At 38.4% G+C, this 27,419-nt stretch overlaps 1 protein-coding gene across 1 annotated transcript in view; it reads left to right on the top strand.

The window, feature by feature from the left end:
* Positions 1–27,419, top strand: part of LOC136885511 (intermembrane lipid transfer protein Vps13) — a 1,358,975-nt gene that overhangs the window by 521,023 nt on the left and 810,533 nt on the right. The window contains exon 20 of the mRNA XM_067158109.2: positions 3,398–3,553. Within this exon, the coding sequence (XP_067014210.2) occupies positions 3,398–3,553 (156 nt within the window). The remainder of the gene's footprint in view (positions 1–3,397; positions 3,554–27,419) is intronic.

The raw sequence follows: 27,419 nt of genomic DNA, 5'->3' as shown, positions 1-27,419 counted from the left end.
CGTGTTTTGGGTCACGTATCTGTCAGCTTGCATTCGGGAGATAGTGGATACGAACCCCACTCTCGGCAGCCCTGAAGATGGTTTTCCGTGGTTTCCCTTTTTCACATCAGGCAAATACTGGGGCTGTACCTTAATTAAGGCCACGGTTGTTTCCTTTCCACTCGTAGGCCTTTCCTATCCCATTGTCACCATAAGACCTGCAGTATCTGTGTCGGTGTAACGTAAAACAAATTCTTTAAAAACAAATTTTAAAATGTTGAGTGAGATTATTGAAAATTATAGAATGAAAATCAGCATGGAAAACAGTAAGAGAATGGTGTTGACGAGAGCAGAAAGGGAAGGGAAAGGAATTATAAAAATAAAGGATCAAAACCTTGAAATTGTAGAGAGTTTCAAGTACTTGGGTAGCAAACTGATGCAGGGCTGGACATGGTCATCAGTAAAAGGGTTCAACAGGGAAATGCGTTCTACCAGAGTGTGAGGAAGGAAATACCAATGAAGTGTAAAGAAGTGATACTGACGTATGCAGCAGAGACCTGGACACTGACAAAAAGGCAGGGGAATAATATCCAGGCAAGTGAAATGAAATTTTTAAGAAGTATGATAAGGAAAGACAATTGAAGGAATGAAGTAAGAAATGATGATGTCAGGAAGAAAATCAGACTGGGAAAGGTTTACGACAGAATGGGGAGGGATAAATTTAGATGGTTTGGACATGTCAAGAGGATGGAAGAGGGAGGGATGCTGAAGTAGGTGCTGGAGACCCAGATAGGAAGAGGGAGGGCAAGATAGAGTTCCTGGCTAAGGTATTTGAAAACAATCAAGAATGTAGTATAATAAGAAGAAACCTGGATAGGAATACATGTGAGGAGAAAAACAATGGTGGTGGGATAGAGGAAAATGTAAAACTGCCATAAACATCCCACTGCCTGATGATGATGATGATGATGATGATAATGATGATGATGATGATGATGATGATGATGTGGTGTTATAAAATGTTTTGTTAGGTTCTTGTAGAACAAAACCGTCATTCTATTATTAATATAATGTTCTTTTCAAGGTATATTACAGTGTTTTCATAAATTTCTAATTTGTGTATTTGACAGTCTGAACAACTACATAAACACTGAAGGAGAGGCTTCCATCTTTTTAAAAATATCCTGCTTTTTATTAGTCCATATAATAATTTAGTTCTGCTTTTGGATCATGTTTTTTTGTTCTGAGTGAATAGTTTCCATCATCTCTTATTTTGTTCACTAGATACCTCATAGACATTTATTGTAATTCATTCAACTCCTACTACTGTCTTCAGTCTTTGTTATTTTCCATCCTCTTCATAATTTCTTCTCCTTAACTATCTGCCACTGTTGTTACTGTGCCTAGATGTGTCTTTCTTCAATACCTGTCCTGATATTCTGTCACATACTCCTTCTACACTACTAACCTACTGTACTATTAAAATTCTTCCATTTTTCTTCATTATTCCTCTATTCTTGGTGTTACTTGTTTTAATTTCTACACAAACTTTTTCTGTAAGTGCTTTTCTTTCCTCCTAATCCTTTCTTGTAATTATACAACCCCACCTACTTTCAGTATCACCAGGCGAGTTGGCTGTGCGGTTAGGGGCATGCAGCTGTGAGCTTGCGTCTGGGAGAACTCCACTATCCGCAGCCCCGAAGATGGTTTTCCGTGGTTTCCAATTTTCATACCAGGCCTTAATTAAGACCATGGCTGCTTCCTTCCCACTCTTAGGCCTTTCCTATCCCATTGTCGCCATAAAACCTATCTGTGTTGGAGCAACGTAAAGCAAATAATAATACAATTCAGCATTTATTAAAGAACAAGAATTGAAGAGGAAACAATACTCAGAGAAGAGTTTGAAGTTGCTCTGAAATAAATTTCTGCACATAAAGTTCCAGGATTTGACAACGTCCCTGTTGAAACTGATCAAGAATAGTGAGGAGATTACATTTGAATGGATATTCAAGATGACGTAAAAAGACTAGAAGCCTTTGAGATATGGTGCTGACAATGTTTCGAAACAGTGGGCTGGGTTTAGATTACCAGTACAGATGTATTCAAGTGAGTTAACAAGAAGCAACAGGTAATCAATAAAGTCAATAAAAGAAAATTAAAATGGCTGGGGTGCAGATTGTGACATGGCGGTTTAATAATTGGAACACTTAGGGAGAAATACCTGGAAGACATCCTCGTGGGGGAACAAAAAAACCCATTTATGAAGACATTCTTTTGTTGTACTGGTCTAATGAATTATGAAGTAGCTAACCGAACAGCCCAAGATGGATTCATTTGATAAGATTCATTGTAGGGACAAACCTGTTGTAAGATTGATTACATCAATGTTCTTTCCAGAAATTTTCATCATCTGGGTGGCAGAAATGAGTAGCCGGATGGGGAAAATGAAAATGATCAAATTTCATTTTTTTTTCACTCAGAGAAACGGTAATACCAGACAGGTAAACTTAACTGAAAAATTGAACTATTTCAGTGTTATTATGACAAACAAGACATACCAGAATGTTTAGAAGTTCTAGTGTTCTACTGCTCGTTCGTAATCGTGTAACACTGGTGCTTACCACTCTGTTGGTATGGTGTGCTATACAAATTTGTGACTACGTAATAGTCAAGCAAGACATTTAAACTCCGATGCAATTGTTGCAATTATGCTGACAGTATTGAAGATTTTATCATTTAATAAACATTTTTACAGTATTTAAATTTTGATTTAGAACAACAAATGACTGAAGTATGTATTAACAATATGTAATTAGCACATATCTAGGTTATGTGTTAGCCGGCGGTCTGTAAAAACGACAGGGCGGTGCGCCCAGTAAAAAGGTCCTGGGGAGAACACTGTGTATGATGATGACAACTTGGCTTTCTTTTATACCGGATGGAAGAGATCAAATAAAGATCAGAAATAATACAAAACAATATGAAACTGCAGAGGGCTACAGAGAGCAAGGAAGTAAATACATCATTACAAGCCACTGCCAGAGAGAGAGGAATGCATACTTAAAATCTGGGAAACAACATGAGGGGTGGACAAAAAAAAATATAATCATCCACATGCTAAGAAATTATCCTGTCAGTGACAGGTACTTCATCTAGTATATTATAGGTTGAATCCCCATGGTTTTACCAGCCATTAACTTCATTCAAATATAGATTCATTCTAGTACTTGGAATCTTCAATTGATTAGTAGTTTCTTGATATGAAACTGAACCTGGTGGTTGTATAAATAAAGCATGCATTTAAACATTTTATGATATATAAACATAATAAATTATATTATCCTTGAATATATGTATTTGATAAAATAGAAAAGCAGTGTCCAAAGAGGCGTTTTTATCCGCATTGTGTTATTTGCAGATCCTATCCATTGTTGGAAATGAAGCTCTTTCAACTGAAATTGTATTTTACAATCATGAGAAAGGAAAGCAGAAGAATGCCATTGATATGTCCATCAAAGCCCAAATGGCATGCAGTAGAATTGTTTTCCTCAACTCCTTCATTTCTTCAGTTACGGTGAGTTCTCCTTAAATAGCGACTTGTACTTGCATTTGTCATTGTGCTTGTATTTTTCAAATTTTAAAAATGTATTTTTATTATCAGAAATAAGAAATATGGTCAATGAAACGGTTATCTTAGTTGCTACATAAATTTAGGGATATTCGCTGTCATTTGACAGCTTATTATGCTTATTATGCCTAGAACTACAGTACAAAATGTTTGCAAACACCTTATTTTCAGCCATGAAAATTGTTATTCAAAAGAAACGTATTCAAAAATCTTCCTTGTCTACAAATTCTTGGAAAATTGACACCAGGAGTCCTACTCTAGATAAAATATTATTGGTACATTTCCTCATAAATCCTATCTGCCATTTTGCCATTCAATATTGATCGATAAAATGTTGCCCATTCATAAGTTACTCAATACTGTATATGCTAATATTTGGAAATCTCAATCATGGTAAACTCAGAAAGTAAGAAACTCAGGAAAATAAAATGACTAGAGTAACTTGCCAGGACAAGAATGCTATAAACATATAGATCATAAAGAAAGGATGGTTACTTACAATATATTCAAGACTCAAATGGGAGTGGTAAAATTAGAAGGATATTGAAGAGAAGCTGCCATATTTATCTGCATGCACTGTTCTTCCCCAGCTCTTGTAACAAAAATCTAGAGTGTGTCCAAGGGCGCCCATATGATAGTTTGTGTAAAGGTGGGGACTAGACCTGTGGGTATGCAGTATTTTTAATATTTTGAAAGATGAATGGCAATTTGTAGGTAGCCATTAAAATGTTCCAGTTCCGACCCAGTTAAAAACTTTGTCCTGTTATACTAGGCCACGATACTCTTACTCTATAAAAGAAAAAGAATGAAACCAGTGAATATTTAGCAACACACATGCAAGAACAAAGTTCTTTTACTTTAATACAGAAAAACTATAAAATGCACACTTCATAAGTTGTTAACCTGGTATTGATGTAAAGAGCAAACTGTAAGGTTAATTATTATGCATAGGTTAGTTTCTAGATTTGAGGCTAATATTTATCCAAAAAAGCAAACTGTAATTTTTTCTTCTTCTTAGCGAACAAGTCAGTCACTTTGTCCTTGAAACCAGGGCTTTTTGCTCTTTTCCTGTGGACACTAAGAAGGCACAAGCTTGAAAGACAGTCTTTGCCAGTAGTACTTCTCAGCCATTTCTTCACTCTACGCAGGATGCTGAAGGAATGCTCTACAGTGCAAGTTATTGGGGGGGGGGGGGGGGGTATAGTCTGGTAGAATATAAGTAATCTCCTTACTGCTGGGTAAAACATAGTTCCTGCAAGTATATCATTGAGCTTAGTCCAAACGTCATACCATAATCTGGCTTCTGCTTGCAAGTTGTTGATATGATATAAGTTTTGCAAACTTTTTATGTCCCTCATGAAATCTTCTACCTTCTCCTTTTTCATTAAAAATGGGTGAAGAATTTCACCTCTGAAAATTATCTTTACCTTTTTTAAATCTTGTAGTACGTGATGGGATTACAGAATCCATGTACGGATTGTAAATTGCCACTTAGAAATATTCTTTGGTCAATGAGCACAGGACATTCATATTGCATCTGTGGGTCTGCCTTCCAGCCAATCTTGGGATTTTTATGCCTATATCAGGTTCCTTAATCTTCTTTTACTGCCTCAAAAATGTTTCTGAATTCGTCATCGCTTTCCCTCTGCTTTTGAAAATAGGCTAGCAGATCAGAGTTGACATATCTGTAGACTGAGTGGAGATCCATATCAGTATACTGGAGTTTGTTCACTATTGGTTCTAGATATGAAGAATACCTTGATATGATGTGCAGACAAATAATAAATATAGTTGATGATGTTGCTCCATCTAGTTGGCTAGCACGCGATCTAGTGTCTTGATTGTTTTCACGGTTATATGCAAGATGTCTGAGACTATCCTTTATTGCCAAGAAGTTTTGAATACCCTGATTGATGTATATTTGTGTGACCACCTTGTTTCACAGAGCACTGGAATGTTATGTATTGTTTTCCTATGCAGTACACATTGTCTAAAGAACCTAATAACTTATTTTATTGTTCCAAGAGTGTTACGAATTTCCTGGACTCTGTTAAGGTTGTGGCCGTTGTTGAACAGCAATGAACAGAAATCAGTGAAGCAACAGAAGTCCTTGTTATCATTTAATTTTGTCTTGTCATCATGTTGGGTAAACAAAAACATTTTAAGAACTGAAGTGTGTATGCAAAGCAAATTATTGTATGTAGCTTTCTTATTTAAAAATTATTAAATATTTAGGCCTATGAAGAAATGGACTATGAAGAAGATTCATGTTCTTTTACATTTCTTGATTTAAATTGTATTTTTTTGTAAAGTGTAGAAACGGATGTGGAATTTTTATACATGACTTGTGAGGCAGGGTGTGCCACATGTAAGTGGCCCTTTCCTATCGTTTTGTAATATCCGCTAAGATGCGAATTCAGCAGAAAGGATTATTCTAGATCATTGTCATTGGCCAAAGTACAAGTGTTTTTATTCGCCAGTATATTAGGATTTTTAATTGTTGAATGTGGCAAACTGGAGTGTTGCTATTGGTTATTTGTAATCACTTGATTTCCTGTTTATGGTTCCTCGCGTGTGTGAGTTAATTTGTCTGCGTCTTTGAATTTGGATCACTACAGCGGGCGGACGCGTTTTACAAGGTAAACTCTACATTTGGAAAATCTGCCAGCTGAAGACCCATTGCGGGACGGACGCAAAACGCGTCTGCCCGCTGTAGTGATCCAAATTCAAAGACACGGACAAATTAACTCGCACAAGTGAGGAGCCACAAACAGAAAATCAAGTTATTACAAATAACCAATAGCAACACTCCAGTTTGCCACATTCAGCCCAGCACCTTAAGTCTAGGCAAAGCTTCTTGAGAGTAACCGAAACACTTACAGGAACAGCCCAGCAAGCAAGAATTCAAGAATGGCGTGCCAGGAATCAACATATGAGTATCAGTCAATGGATGACCCCAAAAGAGGAACGCCCTCCTGGCCGTGTTACAGATTGGGTGAATTGGAGAGCTCTGAATAGATAGCGCTCTGATGTTATGCAATGCAGGGTCAACCAGAAGAAATGGGGTTTTGAAGTGGATAGTACCTTGTGTGTATATGGAGAAGAGCAGACCACAGGCCATTTGCTGCAATGTAGTTCATGCCCATTCTATTGCACAACAGAAGACCTGCTTAAAGCAAAGCCAAATGCACTTGATGTCGCAAGGTTTTGGGCTCACATAGTTTACTGTGGCTCTTCGTCACTGAAGAATTTGTTATGTTTTATGTTCTTTCATCATATTTAATTTAAAACTTACGTCTGCTTCTGACACAATATAAATAAAATTACATCCCTGATTCGGTCAAAGACTGGAAAACAGATTGTAGGTTTTCATTCATCATTCTCATATCAACTCCATAACTTCATAACTCATCATCATCATCATCATCATCATCATCATCATCATCATCATCATCATCCTAAACCATCTCCAGTTTCCCAGGTGTGGTATATGAGCTTCCTCCATCTCATACTGTCCTTGTACCATTCCTCCTCCACCTACTTGTCCCAATCATGACCGCTCAGCAGTACATCGTTCTTAACTAAATCTATCCATTTCCTTCGTGGTCTTTCCACGGGTCGTCTTTCTTCTACTTTTCTGTCAAATTCCTTCCTTGCAGTTCTGTTAACTGGCATCCTCTTCCTGTGACCAAACCACTTCAGTCATATCTGAATCTTATTGAGGAGAGAATCATCTATTCCTACTTCTTCTGTAATTTTCTTATTCCTAATCTTGTCTTTCCTGGTTTTCTGGATCATAGTGCGTAGGAATTTCATTTCAGCTGCCTGGAGTTTGGAATTATCTCTATTGGTCAGTGATGTGGTTTCGAGACTGTATGTAAGAATTGGTGTATAATAGGACTTGTACAATGTCATTTTCGTTTTCATAGGTATTTGCTCATCCCACAGCAGGTGTCTTATTTGGTGGTAAAATTGTATTGCCGTATTGATTCGATTGTTCGCCTCATATTTTGCTAGATTGTCATTTGATATAACGCTACCCAAGTATTTGAAAACTGGAACGCTGTCCAGTTGGGCTTCATTTAACATGACTATTGGTTCTGCTCCTTCCCCATATACTTTCATCACCACCGTCTTGGTCTTACTGATGTTTAAACCATATTTCTTAAACTCCTCATTCCAGCCACGAACCTACTATGCTGGCGTAGCAGGGGGAGAGGTGATACTCCCATGTGGTGCGTCCCAGGTGGCGGATAGGACTTGAGGGAAATAAAATACCTCTTGCGGATGAAACACACTACCCCCTGTGGGTGGGGGACGCACATGTAGAATACACCCGCAGCATCCCCTGCCTGTTGTAAGAGGCGATTAAAAGGGGTCCAAGGGGCTCTCAACTTGGGAGTGTGGGTTGGCAACCACGGGGCCCTTAGCTGAGTCTTGGCATTGCTTCCACTTACTTGTTCCAGGCTCCTCACTTTCGTCTCTCCTGTCCGACCTCCCTTGGTCAACTCTTGTTCTTTTTCGACCCCGGCGGTATTAGAGCATTCGAGGCCTAGGGAGTCTTTCATTTTCACGCCCTTCGTGGCCCTTGCCTTTCTCTGTCTGTTACTTCATTTTCTGAATTGACGGATCCCTTCTTTCTTTCTTTTTCTCTCTCTCTACCCCCTGTGGGTGGGGGCCGCAGACGAAAAATACACCCACAGTATCCCCTGCCTGTCGTGAGAGGTGACTAAAAGGGGCGACCAAGGGATGATTGAATTAGAACCACGAAACTACTTTTGATTCATACCACCACGCGGGGAACACCATGGGTTGCCTGTACTTGCGAGTAGTACCACTATATTAGGTACGAAATAGGTTTGTGATTAGTACCAGCAAAGAGTGGGTTCTCCTGTGGGTTTCCAGTACCCATACGTCGTACCCATGTGAGCAACACCGTGGGTCTGGGCATTGCGTGTGAGTTGTACCACTATATGAGCAACACCGTGGTTCTGCATTCCTTGTGATTAGTACCCACTATGTGAGGAACACCACGGGAATACCGGTACCCGTGACTAGTACACCTAGGGGACAAACCTCATCGGTTTGCGTTGGCTATGAGTGGTACCCGTGATTAGTACACCTAGGTGACGAACCTCATCGGTTTGCGTTGGCTATGAGTGGCGCCATTGTGTGAGAAACACCGTAGGTCTGCGTTACCTGTACGAAGTACAATATTTGTGAGTAGTACCATCTTGTGTGGAACACTGTGAGTCTTCACTACTTTTGATTAGTACCCCCAACATGACATATACCATGGTTCTACTTTACTCGTGTCATGTACCATTCTAAGGGGCCTTAGACCTGGATTTTGGACCACTTTAGACATCAAGCATCCTCGATTCAGGATTGTGCTTTATAAGTGGTCCCTTGGTCAGTAATACTATTATTATGACTTTTTTTGAGTTGGATCCACTGTTTTTTGTTTTTTGGGTTCATGTCAATCCATTCATTCTTCATGACATTTTTAAAATTTTGGTCAGTGGATGATTTGGAACTTTTTGTTGTCATTTCATTTCATACAATTTTTATTTTGGTCAGTGGATGATTTTGAACTTTTTGTTGTCATTTCATTTCATACCATTAGGGGCCGATGACCTCAATGTTAGGCCCCTTTAAACAACAATCATCATCATCATCATCATCATCATCATCATCATCATCATTCCAGCTTTGCATTCTCTCTCCCAATTCCTCTTCTGAGTCACTCCAGATTGCAACATCATCTGCAAATGTGAAGGCTTTGATATCTCCATGTTCTTTCCTTTTAATAGATTTCATTACTACATCCATCACAATAATAAATAGAAGTGGTGACAATGAGCTGCCCTGCTGCACTCCTCTCTTTGTTTCAGACCAGTCCGATAAACCACGTCCTACTTGAATACAACTATTCCCACTATACAACATTTTCACTTTTTCTATGAGGCTGTCTCGCACTTGAAGTTCTTTCATGAATTGCCAAATTCTTTGCCTTGGTACACTGTCGTAGGCTTTTTCAATGTCCAAAAATATTAGAAATAAAGGCTTCTTCTTCTCCCAGTATTTTTCTATTAGAATCTTAATTGCAAATATAAGGTCTGTAGTTGACCTTCCTTGTCTGAAACCATACTGCTCTTCTTCCAAAATGGGTTCAACTATATCTCTGATTTTGGTCACTGTTACTTTTTTTCCAATATTTTCAGGACATGAGACCGTAGTGTAATACCATGATAATTAGTACATTTTCGTCAGTTCCCTTTCTTGAACACAGGTACAGTGATGCCCATCTTCCAATCCTCAGGAATAGTATTTTCCTCCCATATCTTGTTGAGCAGTCTCTAGAGCCATTGGATTCCTGAAATTCCTGCCGCTTTCAGTATATCTGCACATAGTTTGTCTATGCCTACTGCTTTTCCTTTCTTCATGCTCTTGAGCGCATTTTCAACCTCAAGCCATGTAATTGGGGTTCAGTTGTGGTTCTTCGACTTGGCTCTCCTCTATCCATTGTTATGTTTTCTGTATCTCCATTCAGCAACTTTTTGAAATAGATCTTGAGTTCCTGTTTAATTTCTCCCTCTCCTTGTGCCAGAGTTCCATCACCACGTTCTGTTGCTTTTATGGCCTCTTGATCCCTTCTCTTGTTTTTCACTACTCTGTATAGCAATTTCATATTTTCTCTACTGTCCTCTTCCAGTTTGTCTGCAAACTCATTCCATTTCTTCTCTTTTTCTTCCCTTAGAATGTTCTTTACAGCAAGTTTCTTGTTCCTATATACTCCTTGGAGTCTTTGTATTTCTTGTTCATTGCGTTCTTGTCCCTGTTTTTGTTTTTCCTTGTCCAGTGCCTTCTTTATTTGGTTTCTTTCACTGCTGTTTTCACTCTACAATTCTACCAAGGTGCCTCCTTTTTTCTTTTGATGGAACTTGTAACTCCACATAGGTTTTTGGCTTCTCCAATTAAGGTGTCTTTGAAAGCTTTCCACTCTTCATTAATGTTGGTTACTTCACCCTTTGGCAGACTCTGTTGAATCCTTAGTTTGTATTCTTCCTTTATTTGGACTTCTTGCAACTTCCAAGCTTTAACCCTTGGCTTTTTCATATTAATTTTCGGCGTTTCATTAGTCTTATGTTTGAAGTCTATTACCAGCAATCTGTGGTCACTGTCCATGCTTTCACTAGGGATGACCTTTACATCTGTGATGTATCTACCACCATCTTTATTCATGATTATGTAGTCGGTCATTGTTCTATACTGGCCATCCCAACTGTACCTTGATACTCTGTGACTGTCTCTTTTTTTGAAGAATGTATTTTTGATTATAAGATCATTTCTTCTGCACAGATCTAATAGTTGTTCTCCTTCTGGGTTCCTTTGTCCAAACCCATGTGGACCAATGATGTTCTCGTACCCCAGTCTGTCTACCCCAACTTGCGCATTTAAATCTCCAATAATAATAATAATAATAATAATAATAATAATAATAATAATAATAATAATAATAATAATAATAATAATGTTTTCCTTATTAACTGTTTCTGCCAGGTCTTTCCGAAATTTCCCTTTGTCTTCCTCACTGCAGCCTGTCTGTGGGGCATACACTTGTATGATGGTGTACTTAGTGTTCTCCAGTTTCATGAACATTTTAATGATTCTATCTCTTTTGCAGATAACTTCAGCTGTAGCAGCAGTCCCTTCGTTAATTAAGAATCCAACACCATTTTTCGCTACCTTCTCCTGTTCACTCCAGTAAAATTTGTATCCTCCACGAAGTGTCTTACTTCCAATCCCTTTCCATTTGGTCTCACTTAATCCCAATATTGATATTTTTCTTCTATCCATCATGTCTAGGAGTTCTTCTACCTTTCCAGTTAATGATAGAATGTTCATAGTTCCAGTTCGGTATTTGAATCTCTTATTTATTTTGGGTGTCCTTTCAGAACATTGTATATCATCATCCGGTCATCGTACTTACAATTGTCTGAGAGGATGTGTCAATCCGGTCCATAATCTTCTTTCTGAGGCTCTTTTTCTTATTGAAAGCGACTGTACTCAGTACTCTCGTTCTGACTTGCTACGCCTAATGCATAAGAGGATTTTCTTTCAGGGTTTACTCCCTTAGCCTTTGAGGATGCCTTCCTCATCCTACAAGGCAGTAGGTTCCATCTGTACACCCCCAGAAGGATGGGTTGCCTCTTCTGCCATCTCCACCGTACCGAAGTCCATCTTCTCCGCCATAGATGCCGTTGAGGTCTTCACCCTTAACCCAGGGCAAGGGCCCTCCATATTTATGACCCCTGGAGAGAGGGTGTCCCAGTATTCTAAAGCCCCCAGGAATTGGGCTACCTGTTGGTCTGCAGGTTGTATTGGTTATTTCAAACCAGCCCTACATACTGTAGGGGCCCCCTATCCGCCACCTGGGGACGCGCTCTGTAGGTGTCAGGTTCCCCTGGTTACTTAACACGTTCAGTACCTGCTTCTGAGCGGGACATTTGAATGCCTGGACCAGCCATTTCCATGCCCGGCCCTCTTGACGTGCATCACTTAATACAATTTACAATTACTCCTAAACTATAAATGTTAGAAAAATGATACTTTGTGCTTACCTCTAGTAAATATTTAGGGTGTGAATCTGGTATCACAGGTTTCAAAATAGTCTAATTTTATACAGCCTATCTGTATTTTCGGCATAATGATTACTGTCACCGAAGTGAAGAAATGAAAGAATATGAAGGAAGTGTATTCGGAACATTGTATTAGAAAATATCGGAGTATGAAAAACAGGGTCCTCGGCCCAGTACATTTTTATATCAGGATTTTGGACTAATCGGTTTCCACGATTGCATGATCGAATTCTTTGTGAAAGGCCGGGGCACCGCACTTGACTCGCGTATAGATTGGTCTGCTCATACACCTCCTGATAAAATTCGTCATTCATGGAAATACTCAGGTAACTCAAAATATCCTGCTTATTTTCTATTTGAATGTTTATACCTGAATTCTCTGTAAATGGTAGAACGAGTGAACAATAACTAGGATGATATGTATCAGGCACTTCACTTTTCTCTGTAGGCCTAACGGAATTTCCTCGTCACTCTCACTTTCACTATCTGAGTCTATTTCAGGAAAGTTCATCACCAGAATAATCATTGTGAACAATATCTAATAATTAATCTTCCATAAGAAACTTCTTTTTATAAGCCATTATACTACACTCGGTAAGAATGACACGCACTGCATTGGTATCTCAAGTACAGTCTTGATGCGCGAGGACGTGCTGAGATATTCCCGCTAAAACAACTAAGATAAACATGAGCCCACTCAACGCGAGAGTTATCTCAAAAAGGTTAACCAACTTCCTGCTACAACCAGTAACGCTGACTAAGGTGAAAGAATGCATAGATGACGAATATAAACAGCATTGCTTCGCACGGAACATTAAAAGTCTTACACCGTCCACGGCCCACAGCATAGGAGGAAGCTTAAACGTCTTATGCCGTCCACGGTCCGCAATGAGTTAATAATGGCCTCCCTCAGCGCACTCTCTTCACATATTCCTATATTATTGTATCGGATCCATAATATCTCATCTTGCCATAATCTTCATCCTATCATATGACATTTCAATACTTCTTAATATTACAATAACAATCAACATGTTCTCTGGATCTGTCATCTGCATTAATGTCAGGTTATGACTTGGAATCTTTATTATTCTAAGAACTTCTTTAAAAAAAAAAAACAAAAAAAAATCACCTCATTTTCAATTGTGGCATAACATTACTTGGATCGTTATCTGCTTTTTTCTTCTTGGACTTAGGTTCTTTGCTTATATATTTGTAGAAAACTATCTACTCCCTATAAATCAATTCATATTGAGATTATATGTGAGAATCTAACATTAATGGTTAATTTCACAGATAATAATAATAATAATAATAATAATAATAATAATAATAATAATAATAATAATAATAATAATAATAATAATTTCGTGTGGCTATTTCTAGCTGGTTGCAGCCCCTGTAAGGCAGACCCACTAATGAGGGTGGGCGGCATGTGCCATATGTAGGTAACTGCGTGTTATTATTGTGGTGGAGGATGGTGTTATGTGCGTTGTGTGAGTTGCAGGGATGTTGGGGACAGCACAAACACCCATACCCCGAGCCATTGGAATTAACCAATGGAGGTTAAAATCCCCAACCTGGCCGGGAATCGAACCCAGGACCCTCTGGGCCAAAGGTCAGCACGCTAACTGTTTAGCCATGGAGCCAGACATTTTCACAGATTAAAATGCCACGAAGAATATATATTGACTACTAATGAACTCAAAACATGATTTCCTATCAAAACATGTAAAGATTTTTAAAACAAGAAACTGATCTCGTGACCTCTGCCTGTAGGATGTTCTAGATGTGGTCCATTCTACACTGCTGCTGGTGGGTGGGACCCTCATGACTGGCGGCTGGTTCTGCCATCACCTCTGGTCATGGCTGCTTTTGGCATGACATGGATAATTCCAGGCTGTTCCTTGCCCATCTAGTGTGATGCCATCATCTCCTGCGTGATCACAGGAATAGAAAATACATATGACATTACTTATTGCTTAATGATGTTCTTAAGGCCTACTAAAATTACAATTTGTCTTTTCTTTTCAAGATTGAATAAGTTGATCTTTATATTCTCTCTCAGTTCTTTATAATGCTAGTTTTGGCTTCAATATTTAAAGTTGGTTTGTTTTAAGTAACTCAACGATGTTATTTGCATAATGTAGCCTTGTTCTGCTTTGTTCTTCTTTATAGTATACGCATCTTAGGACAAGTTGGTTGGTAGTATATTGCCTCGTATTTGACGAAATATTTTGCTCGGTTGGTATTTCTTTCTCTATATTGCGAGATCTGAATATATTACTCTTGCTGCTGTACTCTTCTCATCTGATTCTCTTCTTTTCTTGAATTTTTTTAATTTGTTTAATTCTAACTTTTTCTTGTAGTACATCTATCTACTAAAATTGCATTCATTTTGTTCTCAGTGCTGGCTTGGCTCAACAATTCAAGTTCCATTTCTTTGTCTTTTCACTGCCATGATGATTATCTCTATTCTGATATCGGGTCAATGTGGACTTCTATGACGTACTGTGGATCCATTCCTTCTACTTAATGCCCCGGGCAATCACGTTTATCCTGATTCAACCAGAATGTTATCTTTAGAATAGTGCAATAGTACAATATCAAGCCCAAAATTTTCAACACATTTCAAAACAGATGAAGAAATTCCCTCAGCATCCAATGTAGTTAGCTCTGCAAACCCTAAAAATTCTTCTTTTGACTGTAAATTTCAATTTCTCATCTACAAATCGTACTCCAACGACAGTTGTTCTTTCCCACTAATGTCAGCCGTTTCATCAGCCAGTAATGAAAACGCTGGTGATCTGTTTAGCTCATCAACAATCTTGTGTTGTAACACAGAACCACATATACTCATTAAATTGTTTTGAACTCTGTGTGATGTATATGTTGCTTTTCCATTATCGTTTTGTAAATGATGCTCCAACACTTTGTTGCCCACACTTACTCTAAACAAAAGTAAATCTTGAAAATTTCCTTCACTCAAATTCTTTCCTCTAATGGCTACCGGTATATCATGAGTGCCACAAAATATTAAAGTAGCAAAAATTGATTTAAGTTTTTTTTTTTCTATTGCTATTTACAAGCTTCTTGATTCCACTGTCTTAACTGTTTGATCATGCGTTTCTTTCTCATTTGTAAGGACTCCCAAAAAAGTTTGGCCGTACTTGTATTTTTGAGATGCCAACTGCTCTTTTCATGGCCACGAGCATCTTCATGAAAGTGTTTGTTTGAAAAGAGTGCAAAACTTACAAAGCCCTCCCTTCAACTTGGGCGAGTATACTAGCCATGAGTACTTTTTTAGCCAAGTTGTTTGTAAAGTCCTTTTTATAGTTTTTTTCTCATCAATGTCCTTTTTGAAATCATGAGATGAATTTAGAGCACGTAGGTTTGTTAGTAACTGATATTTGACTTTGTCTGACACTGAATGGTTTATTATGTATTCATTACAAGATATTAGAATCATTCCGTATTGACGGTTTTCACTTTACAATGGCGAAAAATGAAATTATCCTCCTATTCAATACATCATATATTCCGTCATTAGACGGAGTAAACAAGTTCAGACATGTTTCGGCTCGTTTGAGCCATCTTCAGTGAAAAAATGAGGGGGGTTGGAATAATTTACATAATATGAGTTGAAAAAATGCTAAAAAACATAATGAAAGCGCAAATGAAAAAACAAACAAAAGAGAGCCTAGACGGAAACAAAATAGCATAAATATACAATATTTACATCAATATGCAGAGCAAAAAACAACTTATTGCGACAAAATAAGTTCACAAAATTCAGTGAAACAGGTGTTAATTTGAAATAATAATTGATACTAAAAACTGCGTTAACCTCTTAATATATAATATATATATTATATATTCGCCTAAATCAAAGCTGTGTTTAACTGATAATGAATCTAGTGCCTTTGGATTGTTGACAGTAGAAACTGAAGTTGATGGGTTGACATCATCCCACTCAGTAGCTTCAGTAGTAGTGATATCAACTGACAATGTTGAAGACTGGCACAGTTTACGTTCATCAGGCAAATTCTCTTTGACGAATTGAGCTAAACTTGATGGCTGACAGAAATCAAACTCGGCAGACTTAGTACTAATGATGGAAGAATATTGTAGTAATGACACTTGTGATGACTGGCAATGGTAAAGATGAGGTTTGACAGATAACGTTAAGTTAGAAGCTTGTGTTGAGAATAAACTAGAAGTTATTGTAGGGCGCACTTTCGAAGGTACTGGGCTCGGGAGTTTTTAATGTCATGGAGGTTCGTTTTCTGTGTAGCAGAAACACCTTTTTGTGTGAAGAAATTCCTGATATCCTTCTCAGAAATATATACAAGGAAATCAGTATCAACACTTAAATGACATGTTCAATTCTTAACATCAGAATATTTAAGAGTAATTCCCTTAAGAGGATCTCTAACCTGCATTGTAAACTGGCTGAAGAATTTAGAGTCTTTTTTATTAGATACAATAATATGTATTATTTTATGTGATAAAATGTATGAAATGATTCACTTACTAACATCGTTTTTTACCACCATTGTTTAAATAATTTTTACACATTTCTATTATGAAAAATTACATATTTCTAACGAAACTACTGACACACCTATGTACTTTGTCGTTAGAAATGTGTAAAATACTACAGTACATATTTTTACTTTTTCTTCTACCGAAAAATCGGAATACGCTACGCTAGTTTATTAGGCATTTCTAACGATAAAGTACAGGGGTGTGTCAAATGTCAGAAAAGTACGTAGTTTCGTTACAAATATGTAGAAAGTCATAATTTTCGTAATAGAAATGCGTAGAAATTATTTTCACCCTGGCACCTCAGAATCTAGATCACTACTTTTGTCTTTGTAGTTCAACAAAATTGAATTGTTTAAGTTATTATTTAGAAGTGAAGAAATCGAATGAGGGTAACTTCATCAATTAATTTAAAGAAATTTTCAGAAATTAATTAAAATCTGTAATGTCGGTAATGTGTTTGCAATCCAGTGGGGCATGCTTTTAAGGGCATTCAATACCTAACTTCAGAATATTTAAGAGTAATTGCTTCTAATTATTTTTGGGGAAAAAAATTATTCAAAATTCAAAATTCAACTCACATTTTATGTTTCAGACCTTGTTATTCACCAAGATGAAAACAGTCTGTAGTTATCCTCAATCAATCGGATAATATTACAAGTGAAACCTCTGAACTTCCAAACAGCCCATACAACTGCTAATGCCTCCTCCTCGGCTGTACAGTAGTTTCTCTCTGGAACAGAAAGTTTCCTACTGGCATACTTAATTATATCCTTGGCTCCTCCTTCTCTCCCGTGGAACAGTAGCGCCCCAAGACCAATCCATTTGCAAGCAGACCTTCCGGTTTGTATCGAGATAAGCTAGACTTGGAGCATCACAAATATACCTTTTTATCTCCTGGAAGGCTTTGGGTCCATTTAAATGGCATGTTTTTATCAAGAAGGTCGGTTAGTGGAGCAGCTTTCATTTCAGAGTGTGGTACAAAACTACTGGAAATTGATGTAACTGGCATTTTGTACGAGGCCTTTCCTGTTCCTGAATGGCTCTATTCTTCTCATTTTGTCTCTCCAAGCCGTTGTCAGTCAGTACACAACCTAGGTACTCAACTGAGTTTGATGCGAACTGACACTTCTTGACTTGGCAGGTAAGTCTGTGAATCCTCAACCTCTAATATTCTAGCTAGGTGTTCCAAATGGTCCGAAAACATATTGCTATACGCGAGGATGTCGTCCAGATAGACCTGGCAGAATTCTCCCGTGTATTCGGATAAGACTTCGTCCATCAGATGCATAAAGGTGACTCTGAATTGATAAAGTCCTCTTGGGGTGGAAAAAGCAGTCATCAGTCAAGACTCTTCTTCAGCTGCTACTTGCCAGTAGCCAGAGTTTAAATCGAGGGTACTGAAGACTTTTGCCCCACTCACTTGCTTTATCAGATGGCGAAGATCCAGCATGGGGTAGGCATCTGATATAGTCTTGTTATTTACCTGACATAGGTCCACACAAAGTCGGTAATCACCATTTTTTTTCTTAGGCAGTACCATTGGGGAAGCCCATCCTAATACTGAAGGTTCAGTCAATCCTTGATTCTCCTTTTCCTTGACTTGTTTTACTATAAATTTTTGTTTATCTGGGTTAAGTGGGTAAGGCCTTTGTTTTAACTGGGGTATTATCCTTACAAATTATTTTTTATGTTTTACTCTTTTGGTAAATCTGATTCTATCAGTAATGACCTCAGGGAACTTATTCAGCAATAACCCAAGGTCTTCCTTCTCCTCCCCCCTCAACAGTCCTGTTTTCAGTTCGGCCAATACGTTGGTTTCTAATGTTTTTGACTCAACCCATGCCAACCCAATTCTATTTCTGTTACCAAAGAATATTTCATTGGCTGTATAATCTATCACTATCCCATATTTAGTTAAGAAGTCGTCTCCTAATATTATGTCAGGTATCAAATCCTTGACAACCCTCACTGGTATATCTATGACTTCGGTAGAGCACTTGGCCCCCCGCCCCGACTGTTGCCACCTTGGCAGGACGAACAGGTTTTAATAATTTTGCTACATTCATGCTCACAAACAAGTGTGAAGCTTAAGTGTCAAGGATAGCGATTGAAGGCTTATCATCAATCGACAAGTTAATAGACGGTTAAGTATATAAATTTCAATACCGAAAATTGGTATTGAATAAGGTGGATACGAATTTTAATAAATTGTAAGTTAATAGACGGGTGGGGTGGATTCGAATCATCTATTAGATTCATCATTATTATAGGTTTGACCAATATATTTTCCTTCTAGCGAGGTGCCATGTATCTGGGGCTTCTTTATTCTTCCAGAACCCTCCTTACCCAACTCGAACGATCCCAAGCTAGTTTTTCCGGGCATTGGCCTTTAAAATGCCTAGTCTGCCCACATCGGTAGCATTTCTGGGGTTCCTCCACTGTTCAGGTTTTCGTTTTTGAGGTATGGTAACTTGTTTCTTTAATTACTCTGGGATCAACCAGTATCCCAAGGGGGAGGTCCGTACCTCTGCTAGGTTTACTGCTGCCTATAGAAATGTTTTTCTCCAGGGTTGAAATTTTTCTATTAACATCAGATTCAAAATTTCTTAAATTTCTGGCCTACTTTGGTTTTAAAACTGTTGGATTCCTTCTCGATTTCTCCAATCTTCTCCTCGACTTAGTTTTCCATGGTGTGCATATCACTTACTACTTTATCTACATCTAATTCTACGCTTCTGATTTTGTCATTAATTTTTTAAATATCTTCTTTCAGATCTTTGACCCAGGAAGTGATTCGACCTTTTATTTCTTGGGACTGGGCCTCGATTTTCCCTTCGAGTTGTGCAGATTGGGTCTCGATGTTTTTAGACTGGGCCTCGATCAAAGTAGTTAGTTGTGCAAGCATAATGCTTACCCGGTTTCCTTCTCCAAGGTAACTTCGAAGTCGAAACTGCCTCGGTCCTCCTCGTTTCCTATCAAATTCTGGCACAGCTCTCTTGTAACTCCGCCTTGCTTTCAGCCGTCAGTAAACCTCGGGATGCCAGCACCGTCTGTAAAATCACCACAGTCATTTGATCAATCTTCATCGCTGAGTTTCAAACGTCCTGCCACGGTCGCCAATTTATCGTTCTCAATATGGGATTTTTTATTTTACGAAAGAAAAATATCACGCACGACCACGTTTACTCCTTTCTTCACAAATTTATTATGACTACGATACATACACTATTTTGTCAAGCGTTTTTTTATTCTCTACTTGTTTTATCTTTTTAATTCCCTAAAAAACAATCGCTCGTTCTCTTTAAAACTACCTACAAAGAATATATACATGTTTCACATCAATGACCTATTGGTGATGTTTCTTGGCGCCATATTAGAAGTCTTTGTGTATTAATACGTCCATTGCTATGTCACAAGTCTTTAAAAATCCTGTCCACTGGTACCTTACTCATCGTAAACTGAGCATGCTAATATGTAAGTAGAATAAGTACGGTATATGGATGTTATATGTCCAGGGACACAGAACATTAATATATTAACACAATTTATAGATCATCGTACTCCTATTATTTTATCTATTATATTAAATATGATTATTGAAGGTTTTACTACAATTAGGATATCAGACCTACAACGGGTGGTTCGGTACCAAATCAAACAATCCATTGCAAGTGTGTCCCAGGTTTGGGGGTTGATATTTGTAACCTCCATAGTTTGTTTCAGCTAGTTTTTATAAAACTTCAAAGAGGCACCATGGGGGTCCTGTGCGTGAGGAATGTTCATCATACAGGAATCAGCGAGGAAGCCTGGTGTTGCTCATACATCAGACATGCCCAGTCCACCAAAACTGATAGCCAGTAATGGAGGCTTATACGTGGTTCATACTTTCTGAAGAAGTGGCAAATTGAAGATATTGTTGTTCTTTTTTATTTTTAAAATGGAACAAATTTTCTGTTGATGAAAACACTCCAGTTTCTTGGTCACGGCAGTAGAGGGTTTGGGTTTTACATCCATAGAGTAATGATGGGATGATGACTGCTTTATACACCGTGAGTTTGTTATGAACTGTTAGATTTTTATTCTTGGAGACCTGGTTTGATAGTTGAATAAATGTCAAGAGGGGAGCACAGAATCTGTTTTCCACATCCTCTTCTGAAGTGTATTGTTCATACAAGATAATCACAAGGCATGAAAAGTGTTCTACGTGTTCTAGAGTGACAAATGAGACACACTTTATATTCTCCAAGACTATTCCCTCGGGCAGGTTATACAAGAATCTTGCTGTTCCTGTGCGCTGATGTTGGAGCCAAAACAATCACGTGAGCACATGAAACTATAAATGGACTGCTGCAACTCTACAGGCATAAGAGTAGGTGATGCACTGTTATCAGCATATTGCAGTTCAGTTATCCTGGTCATGAGTTAAGCGACGTGTCAAAGAATCAAAGAATTGTTTAAGTACCTAATTGATACCTTTATTGCTTCTGGCAGTTTTATAGAATCATTCGTAGTGCATGTTTCGTCTGCTTCGCAGACATCAGCTACGTTCACTTATGCTTAGGTAAAATAAGATGAAAGTATGCACAATATATTGTACTCATATCAGTTTTGATTTCTTCTCATGAAAAGCTTATAATTTTGTCTAATATGGGAAGGACGATAGTGATGGTTTGGAGGGGATTGGGTTGAAGGAGGAGCGTGTAATTAAAAACTTCTCCTTAACTAAAATACTGTTAAAACATTTGTTCAGATTCCAAATTAAGAGATAAAAAGTCTTTTTAAGTCTCTGTCGTGCTTCTGCTCAAAAGCATGTTTGGAAAAACACTGGTCAACTTCTTACAGTCTTATTATTTAAGGTGGATTGCATCACTTATGGGCTTGGATTCTGCTTTCATCATGTTTTATTGTTGTCCATGTGCCCCGTGAGTGAATCAAAGGTGATGTGTAATACAATGAGTACAGAATATTCTTGCATTTCTCTGGGACATCCTGATTCCACTCTATACCTCTCACTCACTGGTAAAACCCATTGGCTTGTTGAATTCTCTTTTCAATTTCCTTTATTTTTCCCTCTTCTTCAAGTATACTCCCCAAATATTTGAAACTTTTCACAACTTCCAATGGTCTTTCACTTACTTGAATATTCTCTCTTCCTTCTCTGTTACTTCTCGTCATCACTACTGTCTTACTCTTCTCCACACTTATCTTCTTTATTTCTTTTATATTCCTCTATCACCTGTATCCATACAGTAATTTGTTCTTGTACTTCCACTTCATCTTTTCCTCGTATTACTATGTCATCTGCAAAGAGTAAGGCCTTTGTCATTTTGTTTCCCATTTTTTGTTGTAAACTCTTGTGGATTTCATCCATGACTGTAATGAAGAGTAGAGGAGATAATACACTTCCTCTTTGAAGTACTGTTTCTACATTGATCATTGTCCTTCAATTTTTTTCCCTTGATGCTGAGTTGAAGTTCATATTGTTCACCCCTCATAATGTGCCTGTTATGTTATTGAAATTATTTAAAAGAGGGAGTGGGGTTCAAACTTGCATCCTATGTGAAAGACAAGCTCTGGATGCCTGAGCTACAGGGACATGCTGGAGAAAGATGACTATATTCCTCTCTTATGTGCCTGGCCCAACTTAATATTAACACAGAGGTGTTGGGTAACATGTATTCTGTGTTGAATATTGAATTTTCACGACCGCATAATAATCGAAATCGACTTTCAACACATTAGGTCATGTTACATACATTTAGTGCGTGTTGAAGAAATGTTAAATACAGAACAAAAATGGCCAACTGGACACCAGTGGGATCCGAACCCACAACCTCCAGATGTCATATTCCAAGATGCTCGAGCTGTTACCCACACTAGACACTACAGGTCCAGGATTATACGGGAAGCTGTGGAAATACGTACGAATCCGAACAGTTTCAACAGGGACACTGGCTATGAATTAAGTAATACCTGGTTGCCAGCCATTAAGTATTAACGTAGGTAGTTCCCTTCCCTGTCCCTTCACTGTTGTTATTTTGTCTCTGTTTTTTCCAAATTTGTATGTTACACTTCGCCCGATGTTGCATTCCAGGCTTGTGTCAATGTATACACCTGTCAATGTCATATGTTATGTACACATGTTATATGACCCTCTTAGACTGATTCTGATGGTTCCGGCAGCTTCCGCTTCGAACGCTAGCGCTGTTCCGCGTCCGGGGAGCCATCTGGTGATGAATGAACATACCATTTTCACTTCTATTAGAACGTCTAAATTAAAAAGCTAATTGTTTAAGAAACCTTTCTCGTGGACAATCAAGATTTTCTTTTGATGACACAGAGCACAGTTCTCTGCAAAACATAAAGAATTTCACCTTATTTTCTTGACACTGCATGAGCCTAAAAGCCTATATCATGTCTAATGATGTAATTGGTTCTGTTACAGCCTTTCATGATATAACATGTTTTGAATCAAGGGTGATTGGTCAATGTGGATCCATGATTTCTTGTCAGGTTTATGCTGAGGTCATTGACATTTATGATTTATGATTTTTAGCAGTGATTTGAGAAACAAAATCCAAAGTATTGTAATTTGTTTCCAGATGATTCCAGATGATTGTTAGGATTCGTACGTATTTCCACAGCTTCCCGTATAATCCTGGACCTGTAGTGTCTAGTGTGGGTAACAGCTCGAGCATCTTGGAATATGACATCTGGAGGTTGTGGGTTCGGATCCCACTGGTGTCCAGATGGCCATTTTTGTTCTGTATTTAACATTTCTTCAACACGCACTAAATGTATATAACACGACCTAATGTGTTGAAAGTCGATTTCGATTATTATGCGGTCGTGAAAATTCAATATTCAACACAGAATACATGTTACCCAACACCTCTGTGTTAATATTAAGTTGGGCCAGGCACATAAGAGAGGAATATAGTCATCTTTCTCCAGCATGTCCCTGTAGCTCAGACTACAGACTGTTTTCATCTTGGTGAATAACAATAAGGGGCACATATAAAACATTCAATATGTGTCCCAAGCTTTAATCTGTCAGCAGTGTAACAGCAATACTAGGATTTTGTGGTACTGTTTTAAAATTTAAAAAAATACATGTACGATAGCTCATTTCTCTCACATGCATAGCTATTCATGGGCAGTCACCTACAAGGTTGCAATTTTTTCCACAGTCAGACATATTGTACTGGCAAAAAAAGGTATTGAAGTGTCCACATTTTCAAAAGTGACGTCATTGGGAATTTTATTACCTGTCGGTTAAGGAGGAAAAGGCTACATGTGTCATACCTCATGTTGATATCCCTGGGGAGAGTGAATGTACAAACAAGACATATCATCATCACTATGTCTTCAATGTACAGAATGTTGGTGCCACATTTCAAAACATTTACAATTTTAACAATGAATGTTCATTAGAAGTAACAGACATGAATGATTGCTGGTACAAACAGGTGGGAACAATGGCAGGATGGTACTCGGAATGAGGAGATAAAGGCTAATTTAGGAATGAACTCGATGGATGAAGCTGTACGCCTAAACTGGCTTTGGTGGCGGGGTCATGTGAGGCGAATGGAGGAGGATAGGTTACCTAGGAGAATAATGGACTCTGCTATAGAGGGTAAGAGAAGTAGAGGTAGGCCAAGGCGACGATGGTTAGACTCGGTTTCTAATGATTTAAAGGTAAGAGGTATAGAACTAAATGAGGCCACAACACTAGTTGCAAATCGAGGATTTTGGCGACGTTTAGTAAATTCACAGAGGCTTGCAGACTGAACGCTGAAAGGCATAACAGTATATAATGATAATGTATGTATGTATGTATGTATGTATGTATGTGTGTATGTATGTATATTCATTACTGTACCAATTTTGCAGGTTGCCTTGAAGTATGGAAATTACTCTTGTGAACCAATTATTGACAAAAACTTTTTAAAACTATTCATACTGTAAAATAAGTAATAAGTAGTGTCTTTTTGGCACACTGACCAGTATCTGCCTTGACATTAGATGCATGGGTGAGAGGTACTAGTACGTAAAATGGGTTTGTGTGTTTTAACCGCTCTCATAAGAAAAGATAACTCACTTTGATTTTTCCTCATCATCCCTCCCTCCCTCCCTCCTCCTCCTCCTTCCCCCCTCCTCTCTCCTTCTTTCCCTCTTTCTCTCTCTCTTTCTCCATCTCATTCTTTATTTGACAATGGTATCAATTTTTACCTTGAACTGTTCAAAACGTTCTAAAAAATGTGTTTGTCATCTAAATCTTCGTATCCCATACATTATTCCCCATACATTATTCATCATCATCAACGTCATAATTTCCCATTATCCAGCTGTAGCCGGGCAGGGGCAAATATGGTTCCTCTCCACTTTCTTCGGTCTTTCCACCACTCCTCCTCCAACACTGTGTCCCAGTCCTGGTTTCTATCTCTAATACTGCATTGGATTGTGTCCTTCCATCTCAATCATGGTTGTCCGCAGCCTCTCCTTCCTTACATTTGCATTTCCATAACTTTTTTGGCATTCTTTCATCACTCATTCGCTTGATGTGCCCAAACAATCTCAATCGGCTCTTCTCTATTCTATCATTCATTTTTCCACTCCAATTTCTTCCCGGATTTTCTCATTCCTTATTTTGTCTTTTCTACTCTTCTGTATCATACCCCTCAAGAACTTCATTTTGGCTCCCTGTATTCTACTCCCATCCTTCTTCGTCATTGTCCAAGTTTCTGCTTCGTAAGTTGTTATGGGTACGTAATACCTACATCTTGTACATAGTTTCCTTTGCTTCCATTGGCACATCTTTGTCCCATAACATGTTTCTTACACTATGATAGAAACAGCTTCCAGCTTCAATCCTCTTACTAATCTCAGCATCCAGGCGAGCATTCACAATTAATTCACTCCCCAGGTATTTGCATGTCTCCACTATTTCCAGGGGCTTGTCTGCAAGTCTAATCTGACCTTTCCCTTCTTTCTCCCCTCTAGTCATAACAAGAGTTTTACTCTTTTCTACTCTTATTTTCAGTCCACATTCTTCGATCTTCCCATTCACCACATCCAACTGTTCTTGAAACTTCATGTCCTCTTCTCCCCAAATCACATTATCATCTGCAAATAACATGATGTTCATTTCTCTTCCTCCATATGTTGCTTTTGCTGTTCTCATGTCATCATTCAAGAAGGAAATAGAAATGGCTACCTTGGATCATTTTAAAAAGACTGTCTCAATCGATGAGGATGGCCATTACGAAGTCCATCTACCATGGAATGAGGTATCTGAGGAGCTCCACGACAATTCTGAAATTGTGGAGAAGAGGTGCAGGACGACAAATAACAAACTGTTGAGTGGCAACAAGTATCAGGAATACAATGTTGTGTTTCAGGATTGACTTCAAGAAGGGGTGATTGAAGAGGTACCCTTTCAAGACCTTGAAAATAAATGGCACTATTTAACTCCCAGAGGTGTATTAAAAAAAAAAATTCAACCACACCGTTAAGACCCATATTTGATGCTTCTTGCAGGGGGAAGGAAAGCATATCTTTGAATGAGTGCTTGGAGAAAGGACCAAATCTGCTGCAACAAATTCCACCTATTCTGATCAGGTTTCGCTGTCATGAAATTGGAGTAATTTCGGACATAAAAAGGGCCTTTCTGCAAATTTCTATTGTTCCTTCAGACAGAGATTTCTTGAGATTCCTATGGTGAGAGGATTCCTCAATGAAGAAATTCAAGATATTCTGACATCGACGAGTTGTATTTGGGCTCAAGTGTAGTCCATTCTTATTGGGTGCTGTTCTTGATCTCCATTTAGAAAACAGCCCTCCTGAACTGCAAGAAACAGCACAACTATTAAAAAGCTCATTCCATGTCGACAACTGCGTAACCCCTTGATTCGGAGGAGGAAACGACCCAATTTGTTGAGAAATCTATGAAACTACTTTCATTAGCCAGATTTGAACTACGTGGCTGGGAATGCACCTCAAGGGGAAAAGAGAATAAGTTTGAGAAGATTTCTCCTGTTCTTGGATTATTATGGCACAAGGAAGAAGATGTATTGTACTGTGATATGAGGCCTAAAAATGAGACTGGATGTGTTACACGACAATAAGTCTTGTTATCTGCTCAGAGGATTTTTGATCCCATTGGTTTTTCATGTCCTCTGACCTTATTCCTTAAACTTCTCATTCAGGATAGCTGGAATTCGAAGATGGGGTGGGATGAACCATTGCCAGAAGATAGAGTGAAAGATTCGTCAGTCTTCGAGGTCAACGGGGTTGATCTTGCTAGGCCGCTGATTTTAAGGGTTGGAGAGAAAGCTTGGATTTTGTTGTTTACTTGTGCTGTGTATCGAGCTGTACATATTGATCTGGTGTTAAACCTTTCCACAGAAGCATGTCTTCAAGGTCTTCAGAGATTTATTGCAAGGTGGGGACGACCTAAAGTTATATACAGTGACAATGGTACCAACTACACAGGAGTTGTGATTCCTTTGACTCTTTGGACTGGCATAAGATAGAAGAGGAAACATCTTCAAGGAGGATCCAGTGGAAATTCATTCCACCCACGGCTGCTTGGTGGGGTGGATGGTGGGAGAGGATCATTC

The sequence above is a fragment of the Anabrus simplex genome, chromosome 1 (assembly GCF_040414725.1).
Source record: "Anabrus simplex isolate iqAnaSimp1 chromosome 1, ASM4041472v1, whole genome shotgun sequence".
Classification (NCBI taxonomy): Eukaryota; Metazoa; Arthropoda; class Insecta; order Orthoptera; family Tettigoniidae; genus Anabrus; species Anabrus simplex.
Note: the sequence above shows the minus strand (reverse complement) of the source record. Positions and strands in the feature narration are given on the sequence as shown.